This window comes from Lepidochelys kempii, chromosome 2 (genome assembly GCF_965140265.1).
Source record: "Lepidochelys kempii isolate rLepKem1 chromosome 2, rLepKem1.hap2, whole genome shotgun sequence".
Lineage (NCBI taxonomy): Eukaryota > Metazoa > Chordata > Testudines > Cheloniidae > Lepidochelys > Lepidochelys kempii.
In genome coordinates, this window is record NC_133257.1 from 12356176 (window position 1) to 12375934 (window position 19759).

The 19759-nt window shown below is 42.9% G+C and overlaps 1 protein-coding gene across 2 annotated transcripts in view; it reads left to right on the forward strand.

The window, feature by feature from the left end:
- Window positions 1–19759, forward strand: part of FAM135B (family with sequence similarity 135 member B) — a 349946-nt gene that overhangs the window by 183307 nt on the left and 146880 nt on the right. For both annotated transcript variants that reach the window (XR_012157070.1, XM_073330058.1), the window contains exon 4: window positions 17906–18045. Coding sequence is in view for 1 of the 2 variants with exons in the window: in XM_073330058.1 (XP_073186159.1) it covers window positions 17906–18045 (140 nt within the window). In the remaining variant the exon portion in view is untranslated. The remainder of the gene's footprint in view (window positions 1–17905; window positions 18046–19759) is intronic.

Sequence of the window (19759 nt, forward strand, 5' to 3'; positions counted from 1 at the left end):
GGTGATTAAAATAAAAAGAACATTATTAAACAAATGGTCGAGGTTAAAACAAAACATTTCAAAGTTTTGGAAATGAAATGTTATAATGGGCCTGAACTGAAAATTTTTGAATTTTCATTTAATGACAATTCAGGAGGTTTTTGACTTCTCATCCCAGTTTGGGATAGGAAAATATTCTAAATCTCAAAAATTCTTACAGGCCAGGAAACCTGTTTCCTGTTCAGCTCTAATGACAAGTCTCTATTTCCTTGAGAAGTCATCATTTCCAGCGTCCTGCTGTGAGGCAGGACCAAGTAAACCTACCATCCCTGACAGGTATTGTGTACAACCTGTTCTTAAAAACCTCAAATGATAGGCATTCCACAACCTCCCTTGAAACCCCACTCCAGAGTTTAACTAATTTTATAGTTAAAAAGTTGTTTCTAATCTCTAGTCTAAATCTCCTGTGCTACAGATTAAGACCATGACTTCTTATCCTACCTTCCATGGACATGGAGAACAGTTGATGACAGTCCTCTTTATAACAGCCCTGAACCTATTTGAAGACTGTTACTTGGTTTCCTCTCAGTCTTCTTTGCCCAGTTTGTTTAACCTTTCCTCATAGGTCAGGTTTTCTAAATCTGTTATCATTTTTGTTGCACTCCTGTGAACTCTTCCCTGTTTGTCCTCATCTTTCCTAAAGTCTGGCGCCCAGAACTGGACACAATACACAATAGCTGAGGCCTCACCAGTGCCCTGTAAAGTGAAACAATTACCTCTCATATCATGCATACAATACTCTTCTTCGTGTATCACAGAATATTATTGTTTTTCACAACTGCATCACATTGTTGACTCATATTCACTTTGTGACCCACTATAACCCCCAGATTCTTTTCAGCAGCACTACTGCCTAGCCAATTATTCCCAATTTTGTAGTCCTGCACTTGATTTTTTCCTTCCTAAGTGATGTACTTTGCACTTATCTGTATGGAATTTCATCTTGTTGATTTCAGACCAATTCTCCAATTTGTCAAGGTCTTTCTGAATTCTAATCCTGTCCTCCAAAATGCTGGCAACTCTTCCCAGCTTGGCGTCATCTGAAATTGTATAAGCATACTCTCCACTCCATTATCCAAGTTGTTAATCAAACTATCGAATAGTACTGGACCCAGGACTGAGCCCTGTGGGACCCCACTAGATATGTTCCCCCAGTTTGACAGCAAACCATATATAACCACTCTTTGAGTACAGATTTTAAACTAGTCTTGCACCCACCTTATAGGAATTTCATTGAGACCACATTTCCCTAGTTTGCCCTAGGCGACTGCAACAAAAGCCTTCCTAAAATCGAGACATAAGAATAGCCATACTGGGTCAGACCAATGGTCCATCTAGCCCAGTATCCTGTCTTTTGATTGTGGCCAGCACGAGATCCTACAGAGGGTATGAACAGAACAGAGCAATTATTGACTGATCCTTGCCCTGTCATCCAATCCCAGCCTCTAGCAGTCAGAGGTTTGGGACACCCAGAGCATGGGGTTGCATCCCTGACCATGTTAGCTAATAGCCATTGACAGACCTATCCTCCATGAACTTATCTAATTCTTTTTTGAATCCAGCTATACTTTGGCCTTCACAACATCCCATGTCAACAAGTTTCATAAATTGACTGTGCATTGCATGAAGAAGTATTTCCTTATGTTAGTTTTAAATCTGCTGCCTATTAATTTAATTGGGTGACCCCTCGTTCTTGTGTTGTATGAAGGGGTAAATAACTCTTCCCTATTCATTTTCTCCACACTCCGCATGATTTTGTAGACCTCTGTCATATCCCCCCTTTAGTCGTCTCTTTTCAAAGATGAACAAATACCAGTCTCTTTAATCACTCATATGGAAGCTGTTCCATGCCCCGAATCATTTTTGTTGCCCTTCCCTGTACCTTTTCCAATACTAACATATCTCTTTTCAGATGGCTTGACCGGAACTGCACACAGTATTCAAGATGTGGGTATACCATGGATTTGTATCGTGGCAATATGATATTTTATGTCTTATTATCTATCCCTTTTATAATGGTTCCTAATATTTCTGGACTGTCAGTGCATATGGATCAGATGTTTTCAGAGAATTATCCCCAGTGATTCCAAGATCTCTTTTCTGAGTGGGAACAGCTAGTTTAGACTCCATCATTTTGTACATATACATGGGATTATTTTTCCAATGTACATTACTTTGCACTTATCAACATTGAATTTCATCTACCATTTGGTTGCCCAGCCCACCAATTTTGTGAGATCCCTTTGTAACTCTTTGCAGTCAGCTTTGGACTTAATTATCTTGAGTAATTTAGTATCATCTACAAACTTTGGCATCTCCCTGTTTACCCCTTTTTCAGATAATTTATTAATACGTTGCACAGCACTGCTCCCAGTTGAGATTCTTGTGGGACCCCTGCTATATCTCACTTTCCATTGTGAAAATTGACAGTTGGTTCCTACCCTTTGTTTCCTATCTTTTCACCAATTACTGATCTATGAGAGGATCGTCTCTCTTGTCCTAGGGCTCCTTACTTTTCTTAAGAGCCTTGGGTGTGGGACCTTGCCAAAGGCTTTCTGAAAGTCCAAGTACACTATATCAACTGGATCACCCTTGTCCACATGTGTGTTGTCACCCTGAAATAATTCTAATAATTTGGTGACGCCTGATTCCCCTTTACCAAAGCCAATACGACTCTTCCCCAACATAAAATGCTCATCTGTGTGTCAGATAATTCTTGTCTTTACTGTAATTTCATCTATTTTGCCGGGTACTGAAGTTAGGCTGACTGGCCTGTACTTGCCAGGATCGCCTCCGGAGCCTTTATTTAAAAAAATATATATACAGGCATTACATTAGCTACCCTTACTCATCTGGTAGAGAGGCTGATTTAAGTAATAGGTTACGTACCACTGTTAGTAGCTTTGCAATTTCGTATTTGAGTTCCTTCCAAATTCTTGGGCAAATACCATTTGGTCCTGGTGACTTATTAGTGTTTAGTTTATCTGTTTGCTCCAAAACTCCCTCTACTGAGAACCTGAATTTGAGACAGTTCCTCAGATTTGTCACCTAAAAAGAATGGCTCAGGTGTGGGAATCTACATCATATCCTCTGTAGTGAAGACCAATGTGAAGAGTTTATTTAGCCTTTCTACAACTAATTTGTCTTCCTTGTGTGCTCTGTTAGCACCTTGATCGTCCATTGGCCCCACTGATTCTTTGTCAGGCTTCCTACTTTTGATGGACTTAAATTTTGTTGTTAGTTTTTGTCTTTTGCTAGTTTTTCTTCAAATTCTTTTTTCGCCTACCTAATTATACCTTTAGCATTGACTTGCCAGAGTTTATGCTCCTTTCTATTTTCCTCAGTAGCTTTTGGCTTCCAATTTTTAGGGGATGTCTTCTTATCTCTGACTCTTTTACTCTGCTATTTAGCCATGATGGTATTTTTTGTCCTGTTACTGTTGTTGTTTGTTGTTATTATTTATTTTATTTTGTTATTTTATTCAGGATATACATTTAGTTTGGGTCTCTATTATAGTGTTTTAAATGGTTTCTATGCAGTTTGCAGGCATTTCACTGTTATGACTGTTCCTTTTTATTTCCATTTAATTAGCTTCCTCATTTTTGTGTAGTTCCTGTTTTTAAAATGAAATGCTACTGTGGTGGGTTTCTTTGGTATTTCCCCCCCACACACACACACACAGGGATGTTAATTTTAATTGGATTATGGCTACTATTATCTATTCACCTCTTGGACCAGATTCTGTGCTCCACTTAGGACTAGATCAAGAATTGCATCTACCCTTGTGCGTTCCAGGACTAGCTATTCAAAGAAGCAGTCACACCTATTGCTTCTCCACATTCACTAAGTCCGTAACCCTGTCAAAGAAGAATTTAGGTTGGTTTGGTATGATTTGTTCTTGACAAATCCATGCTGGCTATTCCTTATAACCCTATTATCCTCTAAGTGCTTACAAATTAATTACGTAATGGTGTGTGTGTAAAATACATACAGGGATATGTGTTTATTTCATCACTGATTTATCTTTCTATTGTTAAGTATTCATAGAGTTCCTCCCATGAAATGGTTTATTAGCAGTGATGGGAAAGGCAGGACAGAAGCTGCTCATCACCCACACTGATCATGGCTAGCTTTCCATTCTGACAGGCCGTGACAGAATCAATTATTTGTACCTGACTCCCTTCTGCACATTTCTCTGTAACTCAGGCATGGCCTCTCCATTCCAACAAAATGAGATTTCTGCTGTCACCTTGCTTTCAGTGTGACCCTCATTTGCTGTCACCCCTATACTTGAGCACAAACCTTTTGTAGCAGTAACAATGGGAAATAGCTGGCAGGTTGATGGCTAGGAGGAATTGGATAGGAACAATCTATTTCTGTTTACCTGTAATTGAAGAGAAGACAGTAGTCTAGACTGAACACTACTGAGCTGACTGAGTGGACAGTGTGGAAGACTGAAAATGAGATCTTGTGTTCCCAGCTTCACAACTGCACTGGGTCTGGGAGAAATGTCTCATGGTTGGTTTGGGCTTTTTGCAGGGGCTTCCATTATTCATATAACAACATTTTTAGAACTGGATTTGCATTTATACGAAGACCCTTATACACCCCTCAGGCAACGTACAGTGGCTTTATAGTGAGTGTGAATTAAACTTGTGTAAAGGGGCCTTAGTGTAAATGTGAATCAGACCCCTGGGGTAAAATATTGGCCCCGTTGAAGTCAACGGCAGTTTTGCTACTGATGTCAACAGAGCCAGAATTTCACCCTTCATGTTAAGTACAGTATCCTGGTCAGGTTATTATACCACTCCCATCGCCATCATATCTCAGCACTTTCCAGAGTTCAAATCCATACAGTGTGCTCTGTGCCAAGAAAATTTCTTCTCAATCCCACTCCAGTGGGGAGCACAGGGTAAGTGAGAGGGAATTTTTGTGCCCAGAAATCACAGCACGTTAGGAGATTCTGCACGGAAGAGCAAAGCTGCAGAGGTGAGGTTTGTGTTTGGCTCTGAGGGTGCTGATCTTCTTGTCATCCTTTTTTCCTGTAGGAGTGAATTCCATCGTTTTGGGCCTACTGCCATGAAAGCCCGCCATCCCATGTCCCAGCTGATGCATTCATCCTCATCCACAATGTCTTGTTGCCAGCATTAACTCCTGGGGCATCCTGTTCTGCATGGTGTATAGAAAGTAGGAGAGGGGACGATGTGGACAAGGGAGCATCTGTTTTCCAGGGTTGAGTGGGGCCCCAGGAAGTGGCTGGGAATCCTTGAAATTGTCACAATTTCCACTCAGAACACTGAAGCAGTGAAAAGGCCTTACTTCTGTGGGAGTAGGGCTGTGGAATGCCATGCGTATTGCCTTGGCATTTACTAAGTCCCTTCTCTTCTGTGCTTGGCTGTTTGGTTGTTTGTTTCATGGAAAAAGGTGATCTAGCCTGAAACATGTTTCCGTTAGGTTTGAGGAGAAAAAAAAAATCAGCTCAGTTTTTATTTGCAATTCGCTGATTTTTAATAAGTCAGTCACTGAATTTGGTAGCCTACCGCTACCCATCTGGAATGACAGTCGTAGTGTCACAAAAGCATAGTTAACCACGCAGCCTGTTAATGTACAGAGCAGTGGATCATTAATATACACTGTCGCTTTCTGTCCCAAAGTCACCTCTTTTACTGTACTTTGCATCCGTACTTTGGCTCTTCTCTCTATTGCAGCCATTCATAAATCCTCACCCCACCCATGTTAATTGACACACGCATTGTCTATAACTACGCTGCACTCCAGAGCCACCAGAGTGTAGAAAGTGCTTCGTTTATAAAGGGGAAATGAAAGCTCCAGTACAGGGTTGGAACAATTACAACTATTTGATTAGTTGTAATACGGCTATAATTAGCTCTTATTTAAGAAGGCATTTGGCTCCAATAGATGGGAAAGGAAGAAGTAAGTCAGATAAACAGTTCTATTTGCATGAGACTTTCTGGTCTTTTGTTGTGGGTTTTTTACTTTATAGTGCTTGGTTTTTAATGTTCATTCAAGGAATGTATACAGGTTCTACTTTTCCATAGCAAAGTTAGCAGGACTGCGAGTGCCTATAAACTGTGGCAACAGCAAGGGAAGCTAAAAGTAAATAGAGGTCACACAGAGCCGTAGCAATTAAACATCCTAGGCCTGACTTTTCAAGGTATCAGCTCACTGAAGTCAGAGGGAGCTTCAGACTCTGGCGGAAAGATGGTCCACTGGTTAAGGTGCCGATCAGGCAGTCAGGAAACCTGGGTTCGATTACTGGCTCTGCTACAAACTTCCTATCTAATCTTAGGCAAGTCACTTAAGGCCAGATTTTTAAAGGTATTTAGACATCTAACTGCTATTGGTGCCTTAATTCTCAGTCTGTAACATGGGGGTAATAGTTCTAGCCTACCTATAATGGATTGTGAGGTACTTTGGATGCTATGGTAGTAGGGGACATATAAGAACTCAAATTAGGATTTGTTTCTTGCAGCTGTATATTATTAACTGGAAATACAAATGTTAAAGGGTAAATTGCTCTTCACATCTTTACAGTGTGTACCACACTTTATTAATACAGCAGCTTGGTTCATATACACTCTTTAACAGTAGCTCTTTCTTTAAAGTAAGGCTTAGGAGAGTCTAGTATTCTGACCCCCAGAGCACCCTAGTGCCAGATGGCAAGGGTCTCCCTGGTACAGAACAGTAAAACTCAGCTGGCCTGAGTAGCTCAACACACCTCACACACTGTTGCCATGAATCCATTGCAAGGTGTCTCGTAATATAGCCTTTGAAAACGAACACTGCTCATTAATATCACTGTGAAATGTATGTAATGACTCTGTATGTGAAATTATGGAGGCTTTCTGATATTAGGGTTTGGAGTTTGTAAACAGACCCAGGAGGCAAAACTGTTTTTTTCCAGACAAAGGAGAATGACCAAGTCCTTTTTGGCTTCTGGTGTCAGAGCCCTGAGCTAAAGCTGCACAGAAGCATTTAGAATTACAGGGTAGGTGGTGACACAAGCCCTTACTGGTCTCGGTGAACCCCAAAGCATCACAAGGGTCTTTGTTTATTTGCACGCTGGTGTAATTTTATTGTTTTCCGTAGTCATTAAGAGAGATTGAAGAAGTCCGCAGTGTTTGAATAATCATCTTATTTGGTGTACTGGTTTATTAAAGGAATTTACAGAAAAACAACATCATAAAGTGAAGAATATAAATGAGTTTACAAATGAGTTAGGCCTGTTCTCTGTACTGATTCTTTCCAGGCTTGTTTAATATCCCTCCCACACATATTTAACACATGTCATAAAATCTCAAATATCCTGCCGAGATGCACTTTGCAGAGGGAGGGATACAAACTGCATTAATGCTTCCATAAAGGTGCCCTCATTACTCTGACATTCGATGATTCTAAATATAGGATTATATTTAGAACAAAGATAACAATCTGGGGCAACTATAGGGTAAAATATGTGGAACCATAACAATAGGCTTGATTGTATCTTTGCCCCTTAGGCAGGGGTGAGGAATAGACCCACCAGGACAGAGCAGAGATCCTCTGCCCTGGGAAAAGAATAAGTTACTTCACCCCTATTCATAGAATAGCTTATTCCCTCATTGTGTTCCTGGCCACTGCCCTGGGGAGGGAGCAAGGGCAGAGCCAAAATTTCTTCCACACCCCACCCTTTCTTCATCAAGCCCTGATCGCTTTCACCCCATTTGATGAAATATCAGGATCCTGGGGGAAAGTAGGCAGGACTAGTGGCAGGAGCTCAGGAGTCAGGAACCAAAGCCAGGGGCTCCATGCGGGCGTGGTAGGCAAGACATTCGCCTTTTTGCAGCAAGGCATTGGTGATGGTAAAAAATGTGTGAGGAACAGGGTACATCGAAGGTGTCTTTTTGGTTCAGCGCCTTTGCCATGTGGAGATACTCTACATCAGTGGTCCCCAACGCGGTGCCCGTGGGCACCATAGCGCCCGCCGGGGCAGTTTTGTGCGCCCGCAGGACACCGCGCTGCTGAATCGCCCACTGAAATGCCGCTGAGAAGCGTTGCCATTTCTTGGCTGCATTTCGGCGGCGGGGTGTCCGGCGCCCGCCACAGTCTTCTGGGAATAGCAATATTCTATTCTCACAGAAAGGCTGGGGACCACGGCTCTACATGATCTTTGTATATCTGGGTTTTTTTCTCCTTCCTCTGCATCATGGGGCACAGGTCTCTTACAGGTTTAAATTAGTGTAAATGGTGGATTCTCTGTAACTTGAAGCCTTTAAATCATGATTTCAGGACTTCAGTAACTCTGCCAGAGGTTAGGGGTCTATTAAAAGAGGGGTGAGTGAGGTTCTGTGGCCTACAATGTGTCGGAGGTCAGACTAGATGATCATGATGGTACCTTTTTACCTTAAAGTCTATGCCTGTACCCTATAGAGAGGATGCTTGCATATGTTATACAGAAATGTAAGTAGGCCCAAAAATCTATTTCCTAAAAGTAGGTTTAACAATAGTCAAGCGAGGCCTAATAAAATATGAAAGAAATGAGACAATTCAGAGGCAAATTTTAGATACATTAGGGCATAACCCCAGCTCATGTTGTAAACATGTTTTGATCCTATCTGCTTTTTACAAGTGTTTCAGATAAAATGTTAATGTTTTGGAAAATACTGTCTGTATTCATAGTTATTGGTGTTGCATTTATGCAGATGGTTAAATAGGCAATGAGAAAGAAGAAATTATCATAGCAGAAATACACACATGGTAAAAATAGATTTAATGTTAATTAATTAAGGAGCATTATTATAATTGATTATAAAAAGGGTAGTATGCTGATTTTAGATAGGTGCATCCATCCTCCATCAAGGCACCATTAGAGAAAGGATTACACTGATTTTTCTCAGCCAGGGGATGCATCATTTCATCTTAGAATGTGAGTATAAATGAAGTGTATGCTTATGTTGTGATGCCTGTCGCTTAACTAACTACTGTATATTCAATAAAATAATTGATTTTATCACTTATTGTGTCATACACAATCCTCCACTAAATTAAATGATCTGTAACTGCCCTAGAGATTGACACCTAAAGAGTTAGGTTTGGTTTTATTCTTTATTTTTAAATTACTAATTGGGAATGCATAAATCAAAGATTACACAGGCACCTTTGAGGTGGTGTCATCATTTCTCAAAGGCAGCTTTGATTGCTAGAAGCTCCTTATATAAAATCTCTTAATTTTGTTCTCCCAGAGTGTTTTTCAGGGATTAATAGGCACAGGGGAGCAGGTGCTATTGGGGGTCACATCTTTGGGAAAGTATTGCCCCGATTGCTCCATGAGATTAATCAGTCTTGATGACAAAGACACACATCAGGTCAGGATGGATCAGGACTGGAGCACAAATGAAGGCCCTCTTGAATTGATTGAACACTCATTGAGCCTCTCAAGACCGGTGAAGGAGGTATGTTTGTGGAGGAGTGCTGTCAGTGGGGCTATTCATTCTGAGAACCCAGGAATGAAGCGCCTATAAAAATTAGTGAATCCCAGGAAGTGTTGGAGCTCCTTGATGTTCCTGTGGCCTGTCCAGCTCCGAACAGCATCCACCTTCCCAGGGTCCATTCTGAGGCCCTCAAGGGACAAGATGTCATGCAAATACTGCACAGAGTGCTGGTTGAAACTGCATTTCTTGAGTTTTACAAATAGGCCATGTTGTTGGAGCTGATACAGGACTTACCAGACATGTTGAATGTGCTACTCAAAGCTTTCTGAGAAGATGAGTATATCATTGAGATAGACTATGATATATTGGTCTAGGATGTCATGAAATATCTTGTTCACAAAGTGCTGGAATATTGCTGGGGCATTTGTAAGACCAAATAGCATTACCAAGTATTCATAGTGGCTATACCAGTTCAAAAGGTCGTTTTCCACTCATTCTCTGCATAAATCTGCACCAGATTGTAGTCTCTTCTTAGGTCAAGCTTGGTAAATACCTGGGCTGATTGTATGTGGTCCAACAATTCTGTCATGAATGGGAGGGGGTAACAATTTCTGATGGTTAGCTGGTTGAGAGCCCGGTAATACATGTGTAGGTGCAGGTTAACTGGCAGGGGAGGTGGAAGGATGGATACATGCCTTGGCCATGTTAACCTGGTGATAGGATCACCAGGTGTCCAGCTCCAGCTCTGATGTGGCATAGATGCAGCCAGAAGTTATCTTGGCCCCAGGTTGCAGCTCAGTCGGACAATCATAGTCATGGTGTGGTGGTAAGATGTCCACTTTTTTTCCCCTCACAAAATATCTGCAGTCATGGTACTTGGCGGGAAAAGCAAGAGCCAGCTCTGACAGTGGTCCCAGCTTGGCCACAGCCTGGACTGGAGTGTACCTTGGCAGCAACTTGGACTTGCGTCTTGAAGCCAGGACTTGTCCAGTGGTGTGCGCAAACAAACTTGCTGACAGAATTTAGAGTGGAAACTGACATTCTGCTCCCACCAGAGGACATGTGGGTCGTGAGCGACCAGCCATGAGACTCTGAGAATTATGGGGAAGTGGGATGAGCGGATCATATGATTTCTCAGTAGTCCTGGATAACAACTTCCAGAGGTACTATTTTGATTGTTACCAGGCCTGAGGACAGGAGTGAGCCATCTATAGTCTCTGTGTGGCCATGCCCTGGTTTTTGCTGAACCAGGAAGGCCAAGGCTTTTGCTGTATTGGCATCTATAAAATTGTCCACAGCTCTGGAGAACTTGAGGGGAACTTCACTGAAGGGGAATTTGCTGGGGCTTCCCTAGGATGTGCAGGCAAACCTCGACTTGCAGGTGTGGTAAGGGCTTGCTGTGCCTTCGATGTGCTCCACTGAGAATTGGGGGGCATCAAGAGACTAATTACAAATCCTAGTTTTTCCTGGTCTGTGGGGTAGAACCAGGGTCAGAACTGGAAGAGCAGAAGACATTGGTGGAGGAAACCCCTAAATTTTTGGCAGTCTCCATTGCAACAAGGCATATTCATTATGTAGCCATGTAGGCTGCACCACTTCTGTTCATAACATGAGAAGTTCCCTTCTGGGGGCTGTCAACTCATTCAGGTGTATCTAGTGCCATTTGGGACATGCTGGGTAGGGAGTGGCCTCCTCCTGCCATGTCCCCACAGGGCCAACCTTCTTCATGGGTTATGAGGAGTCCAGGCAAACTGTCAGGATCCTGGGCAAAGGTAGGCAGGACTAGTGGCAGGAGCTTGGGAGCCAGGAACCAAAGCCAGGGGTCAAGCTTGTCGGAGTCAAGTGCAGAGTCCAAGTCAGGAGTCAAGCTGAGGCTAGAGCCAGAGATGGGGTCAGGAATGGAGCTCAAGGTCGGTTTCAGGGTCAGTGTTTGAGTTTTGGGAGTCAATTGGCAGTCAAGATCCAAGTCAGAGCTGAGGTCAGTCGCAGAAGTTCAGAGGCAGAAAAGCATGGTAATCATGGCAGCTAACTAGGGATTTACATTGTTGGCTGGACACTTCCTGGTATACCCCATGGGCTTCAATGGGATCAAGGAGCCAATAAGAAGTCACTAAGACAACTGTCAGTCGGCTCAATAGAGGCAGAACTTCCCGTGGCCTGCAACCTCTGCAGATTGTGTGTTGCAGGGAGGGGCTAAATTACAGCATGAGGATGCTATTTACCCAGTAGCCCTGAAAGCCCAGGTTCAAATCCTGTCAGTCCTCACATGAGGTCACAATCTGAGCAGGACTAAATGTGTGTGGGGAGGAATAAGGGATGTCTCCTTCCCTGCGCAGTTTTAAAAGGGCTGTGTCAATCTAGTGCAAAGAGACTAATAGGTATGTTGTGTGGAACATAATTTGCTTCAGGGTGGGGATCATAATTAGATTTCTCTGGGGAGAACATACTTTGCACACATTTCAGCATTTTCACTGATGAGCTTTGCTGCTGCTTCCAATCTGTAGGAAAGATGCCTGTTATTATTTAAGGGTTACGTTCCCTCCCGCCCCCCACTGGAAATTATTGCTTTAGGCAAACTAGTCATTGTTAATACGACTAATCATGGGCCAAGTTCCAAGGCTTTTCTGATGATGTCTTATATCTAGGTTTTCTGATTTTAGGTTTGAACTGATAAACACCAATAAAATGCTCTGGTACACATACAAAGAAATTGGTGTTTATCCAATAAACACCAGAATTGGTTATTCAGTTTGTGTTGACTTTGCTCCTTTCCCACAGCTGTTTGTTTATGTAAGTGAAGGCACTGCTCCCTAGCATGTATCTAGGGGCTTGTCTACATGGAGCAGTAATGCAGATTACAGCGGGGGGGGGTGTGATTTCTAAATAACGTTGCACATTAATTGGTCCATGTAGGCCTTGCTGGTGTGCAATAAAGGTTCCCTAGTGTGTTTTAACGTAGTGCTGTTTGAAGCAGTACATTGTGTATGTATTGAAACAGCCCTAAAAAACCCAATTTATGGATATCTACATAGAACTCAAAATTGTTAAAAATGAACCCTGAAAAGTGAAATTAATATATCCTGAAAAACACAAGCCCTCATTATTGCTTATTAGAAACATCTAGAGTTACAGGGCAGTGGGATATGTGATGCGTTGTTGTTGGTTATATTATATAGGGGAAAGGAGATCTTGTGTAGTTCAAGAACTGGCCTGGGACACGGGAGAAGAGTAGAATTCACTTCCTGGCTCTGCAGCAGACTTCCTGTGTGATCTTAGACAAGACATTCAATCTCTCTGTGTCTCCATGTGCAGTCTAGACTGGCATTACAAAACCTTCCCAACCTCACAGAAGTGTGGTGAGAATTAATTAATTAGTGTCTGTGAAGTGAGACACTGTGACAATGGAGACCATGTAAGCACTTACACAGACCAGGGCCTTGACCCAACTTTAAGCATGTGAGTAATCCCATTGACTTTGATTCACATACTTAAAATTTGACATGTGTGGAAGCATTTGCAGGATCAGGACACAAACTAGCTATCCCCACAGGGGAAAGAGACAGAGAGCCAAGCTTGCCAGGCAGAAAAGAGTAACATCTGATGAAGCTTTATGTAGTTTATTTCCTAATTTGGCCCCCTCGCATGATGGGAAATGTGTGGCTTTTCTTTGCAGGCAGTAATTAAATGGCTGCTAACTGTATTCAAAACCATAGGAATTAAAAAAAAAATCCTTCTTTGGGGGGGAAAAAGGGTTCAGGACATTTTAAAATACAGAAGAGTTCTTTTGTGTAAGGACATGAGGCTGATCAGTCTCAGCATTTTTAGTAATTGTCTTGGTGCAGTGTTGCCAATTGCAGAAGTTGCATGAGACTGAACCCCGCAAAAGGTACATGAGGTTATTTTAAACACCAGGAGGTTTGCATTAAATCAACCCCTCCTTCAAAAAAAAATGAACAAAAAATCCATTTCTTGGTCTCTGTCCAGATTTTTTTTAATTAATTTTCATTTAATTTATTTATGTATTTTATTAACTTTGTGGAGAGTGAGCGGAATGTGTGTCTGTCTGTGCATGTGCACATGTATGTGTGCATTACACACACAGCATGAAATTCAAGCTGAAGTGTACCAAAAATTCACACCCAAGCTGGGAGCAGTTATAACACTAGAATGAATTACATGGAGTCCGGTGGCACTTTAAAGATTTATTTGGGCATAAGCTTTCATGGGTAAAAGCTGACATATGAAGAGAAGGGAGTTACCTCACAAGTGGAGAACCAGTACTGACAGGGCCAATTCGATCAGGGTGGGTGTAGTCCACTCCCAATAATCTCCCGTAGTCCACTCCCAATAACTGATAAGGAGGTTAGTGGGAGTGGACTACATCCACCCTGATCGAATTGGCATTATCAGTACTGGTTCTCCACTTGTGAGGTAACTCCCTTCTCTTCATATGTCAGTCTATAATGCCTGCAGCTGTAACTTTCACTCCATGCATCTGAAGAAGTGTTTTTTTTTTACCCACAAAAGCTTAAGCCCAAATAAATCTGTTCACCTTTAAGTTGCCATCAGACTCCTTGTTGTTTTTATGGATACAGACCAACACAGCTACCCCCCTGATACCAAAATGAATTTGATGATGAAAATCCTCCCATTTGCGCAGATAAATTGGCAAATGAAACCTAGTGGGATTTAAGGCTAGGGTTGCCAGGTGTCCGGTTTTCACCTGGAATGCCTGGTTGAAAAGGGACCCTGGCAGCTCCGTTCAGCAGTGCAGTAGGGGCCCGGGGCTAAGGCAGGCTTAGTATCTGCCCTAGCTCCGTGTGGCTCCCAGAAGCAGCTGCCAGGTCCCTGCAGCCCCTAGACGCATGAGTAGCCAGGGAGGCTCAGTGCTCTGTCTACGCCCCTAGTGCTGGCTCTGCAGCTCCCATTCGCTGGGCACTGCAGCAAGCCTCCCTGGCTGCCTTGCACCCCAACCATCTCCCCCAGTCTGGATTCCCGTCCCACACCCAAACTCGCTTCTGGAGCCCATACCCCCACAACACCCCAACCCTCTGCCCCAGCTGGAGTCCCCCCTGAACCCCTAATTTCTAGCCCTACCCCAGAGCCTGCAGCTGGAGCCCTTACCCCCTCCTGCATCCCAACCCCCTGCCACAGCCCGGTGAAAGTGAGTGAGGGTGGGGGAGAGCAAGTGGCAGAGGGAGGGGGAGGGGGTGGAGCAAGTTGGGGTGGGACCTCAGAGAAGGGATGGGGCAGGGCAGGGGTATTTGGTTTTGTGCGATTGAAAAGTTGGCAACCCTAGTTAAGGCCCCTTGATTTTCTATGTTCGGCACTAATGATAGGATTGCCAACATTTCAACAGAATAGGAGCTGTGTTCTTTATAATGTTTGAGCTGTTAGCCATGTCATCTATACTAGCAGGAGAAATAAAGGACCCCAAGGGGCCGGACTGGCTGTCAGTTCACCTTTAAAACAGCATGCATGTCTTCTGCCTAAACTCTTATAGTTATATAGCATCAACGTGGAGGGCCTTTGATACAGCAATGATGCTGCCATTCTGCTGTATCTATGTGGGACAGGATGCCAGCATCCCGTACAGCATGGCGGAGCATTCTGCACGCCACCACACACTGCTCGACGGGGACTCCTATCACACTCTGGCATAGTGACTTTTTGGAATGGGGTTGGATGCAGAGCCGAAGGCTGCAGTCGCTGAAGTAGGTTGGGAGTGGATGGTGCTCAGCATTTTGTGGGATTAGTCTGCTAGTTCATTGTAACTCTCCTCTCTGAAACCCTGCAGCCCTCTAGGAATGCTGATCTCTGTGAACATAGGGCATGTTGAATTTCAAAGCTGAATGGAACTTTGTCCTGAGGCATTGGATCCATTCAGCTTATTGTATAGAATCTAAGGCATTGTTGGCTATCTTTGACTTCGACCTTCACAATAAAAACGGTGGATCTAATGCCGCCATGCAAATCTAACTTCTAAACCAATTATCCACTAGCAGTGGTCTGGGCAGGAATGTGTTTGAAATGAAAATTACATTAAACTTTCCATCTCCGAAGAGAACCAGTATATCAATATCCAAATCAAATAACAGCAAAGCCCTTTTGTCTGTCAGATAGGAATAAGAATACATTATGTCTGTAATATAATTTCCCAGGTATCTCTAAAATGATGAGGTTTAAATTAAAATAAATATGACTGCATGCCTTTGAAGAGTTCATCTGGCTCAAGCATTCTATTGGAACAGCTGTAGTGCAAGAAAGTAAATATGCTTTTTTTTGTATTATCCACACTTATGAGCAACAGCTGTCCAGGGTACCTGATGGGAAGACATTGGGTAGAGGAAATAATTTGTATATTCCCAAGTGTGTTTGATAAAAATCAGAGTTTGGAAAACTGACTTGTATGTAGTTTGAAGTTTCAGCCAGATGGACCTGGTAAATAATGAACTTGGTCTGATCTGTATATAACTCATATTCCTCCATAAACCCTTTTAGATAGTAAACATTTTGGCAGTGGGGCTGTCTTTATTTATGTATGTGGTACAGGCCAAACAGACTGCTGCTAAATAATAGTCAATGAAGATTATTATGCTGTAGTACCAGGTTTTCCATTGCCTATCTGGCTGGCAACATGCTTGGCTTTTAGGGAGTTCCCATACCACTCCCCCCTTTTTATTTTAATTTTTGCAAATAAAATAGAGAATAGGAAATACTCCATGCTGCCCCCCTATAGTAGTAGCCAGAGATATGGACTGCACATTGTATACACATTTTCCACCCACTGGAGAGAAGTAAATCAACAGTGTTCCATTCAGCAGAATTCACTCAGTGCCACGTCCTTTTGATCAGAGTTTCACAAACCAGTGCTCCCTCAGACCTCCCGGCTTGCAGGGGTGCAGTTGTAGCCTTGGGTTTGCAAATGACATAGTGTTGCCTGCTCTGTTCATTTGGCAGCTGTGATGAGTACAAAACATCTGCACAAAGGTCCCAGTTCAGGAAAGCATTTCAAACTCTTGCTTAACTCCTTTCCTTTTCATAAAAGCACATGCCTGAGTGCTTTCCAGAATAGGGATAAGAGACTTAGGTTTTTCAATTCTGCCTCTCTTTACAGGAGCAAAATTTCTGCACCTTTTAAGTAGACTCGCTTGAAAGCCAAGAGAGTTGTTGAATTAGATTGTAAATTCTTTGAAGCAATGAGGATAATTTTGACCAGTTCCTAGCACAATGGGGTCCTGGCCTGTGACTGGGCCTTCTAAGCATGCTGTTAATACAAATAAATAATAATAATAATATAATATTCCAGAAAACCACCAGTCAGAACTTATGTGAGCTGGGGTGACCTTTGGGGTGGGCAATCAGGGTGGCTACCCTGGGCACCAATGTTCAGGGGTATCAAATCCTTGGTGGGGGCTTGGTCCACTTGTTTTTTCTTGACAGATGTTATTATTGCTTTTGCTTGTGCATTTTGAGCAGGGTTAGGGATGGGGCATTGAAAATGTTTTCTACCCTAGGTGACAAAACCTATAGGGCCAGTCCTGTGCTCAAGAATGTTTTTAAAATTCACATTGTCACAAAATGGCTTTGGGTAGGGCTGGATGGGAGGAAGCTTTGCAGGGACGTGGTTGCACCTAAGCAATAGAAGTATAATGACTAGAGGATATTGATACAAAATTATGATACAACCTTGAAAGTCTCTGAACACCAGAGACCCTTCGATCAGCGACTGGGCATGCTGGCCCTATAGACTGCTAAGTCAGTCTGTTACTTGGATGTGAGTCTGTTATAGCCCTAACTAGAGAGCATCTTTACCTCAGACTGTAGCAACTCATGCTTTTAGCTCTGCAGGTTTCCAGTGCGTCACCCAAGAGGGCAGCTGTCATATGCTCAGTGTTCCAAGGATTCCACAGAATTTGTGGAGGTTAGGAAAAGTGTAGACATCTTTTCCTTTCATTGTGTTCTTATCTTGTGGTGTCATTGCACTTCTATGTTTTAGCCTAGAGCAAAAAGGGGACAGCTGAACTGTCATTTCTGCCCCAGCCATGGTATTCCATGGATGTATCTGCTTTCTCAGAAGGTACCCAGACAAATTTTACAGATTCCAAGTCACTTGGATAGGGTTCTGATGAGCTGCTTAAGTATCCTAAGTCTCTCAGGAGAACCTTACAGGGCATCTCCATCATTAGAAACAATGTCAGTGTCCTCCTTTAAAAAGCAGCCTGCCTGCTGCAGCTTTGTTTTCTTTAAATGCCTCAGCAGGGGACCATTATCCTGCAACATTATGCTCAATTAACATTAATTATTAGGAATGCGAGTGTGTAATTACAAATTTAAATACAATGGGCCTAATTAATCCTGGAAGCTGAAATGTAAGCTAGAAAATGATCTCTTTGCAAAAATCTAAAGCCATGCTCTGTCTGTGTTTTGTGCAGGTGACTCTAGCCTCTCTTCAGCCTGCGTTCATGAGAACAGCGTGCACAGTAGAATATTTCAGATCTTATACAGGAACGAAGAGATTGTTATTAACGAATCGATGAACTTCAGGGTCCACTTACTCCTAGATGGCGAGAGGGTGAGTTTTCATTGGATGTGAATAAAATGGATACTTTTCTGTTATAATGTGCAGGTGGTATCCAGATGTCAGGCTTTCAACTGGATTCTAGAACAGAGTTGAAACCGATGGCTGGTCATGTCATCTATGCTCCAGCCAGCACTGGAGGACCTGCTCCATCTCTCTTGGAGCTTCTTGGGGCACATGGGGAGTGTGCCGTCTGCAGCGTCCTTTTGGCTAGTACAACCTTTTTCCCCACTTGGTACACCCAGAGCTGGCTGCTATTGGGAGGTTGGGGGGAGCAGGGTCATGGCCCCACCTTCTCTCTTGGATGGTTTGTGAGCCCTGTGGGCACTAGGGAAGGAGCAATCCCTGTGCTCCCTAGAGAGCCGGCTGCGCAATTCTGCTTTATCCTTTCACAGCGTGGAGATGCATGTTCTTTGTGCCTTCCTCCCACGTTGTTTACACATACAGTCTGATTGGTATGCCCATCCCTATGTTGCCTCTGTACAAGGACTATCATTCAATGCTGTCATTCATACCTGCTCTCAGTAACGATGAAGGTCTCAAGAGATCAGCTGCTCTTACAGAAATTCAGAAAATAAGACCCTTCTGGTCCTGCAGACAATCTGGAATAAATTCCCCGGGTTAGGTTTGGGACTGGCAGTTCAACCTCTTCCCCTCCCCTGCTTCTCTTAATATCCTGAAATTCAAGGAAGAGCAGATTCAGTGTTCTGGCATTGGCTTATCTGAACGTACAAGTAGCTTTAAAAACAATTATGGTATAAGGTCTGTTTCAGTTAAAGCTACTAGAAAAACCTAATGTAAGCTCATTTGAACTGCTTCCTCTCCTCTATTCTTACCGTGGGATTGATCTCCTGTGTTCTCTCCTAAAACATTTTGTTTCTAGTTTTATGTATGCTTATATGAGAAATGGACAATCATGAACTGTGAAGGAAGGAAAAAATACCCTCCTTTCACATATTGTGAAATTTAACAGAAAACAATTCTAACAAATTTAGCTGCAAATTAATTTACCCTCATGATGCAAAATCTGTCATTAATCAGTCTCTCTCCCCAAGTTACAGTGACTTCCACTGGGCTGAGTGGCTTCATGCTGACTGCTGCATTAGCATTTGGGACAGTTTTTCCTGCCAAAAATGAAAATGATCCTGCCAGATTCCTCACACCAGCTCAAACTCATCCCTGTGCCTGATGTGTTGTGTGGAGCGTGGTTTAGATAATAAGCTCCTAAGAAGTGACAGGGGCCTGATTCGCCACTCGCACACTGGCTTTACACAGATACCAACTCCGTTGTCTTCACTGAAGTCACACCAGAGCAATTCAGGAGTAAATGAAAGAAGAATCAGACCCCATGTCGACTTATATATTTACACGTCACCGGATATACTGCTGGCACTCTGTAAATAATAAGTAACAATCACTTTGTCACTCAGAAACTTTGGTACTTTTCATTCCTTTGTTTGACAGCTTATTTATCACGATAGAACCGCATCCTGCCAGCCTTCCTCCAATCAAGTAACGCCTAGCTTTGCAAGCAGTGGAGGAAAGTCCTACTCTGCATGAATAAGGGTGGAAGAGTCACCGGGGCACAGAGCTGATCAATGACCAATAAAATTAGTTAGAAAGTCAGACTGGGCGACTTGGGTGCTTGAGTCACTATCCTCTGTGCATTTTGGCTGTCGGAGCTTGGTTTATAAAATATTCCAATAAA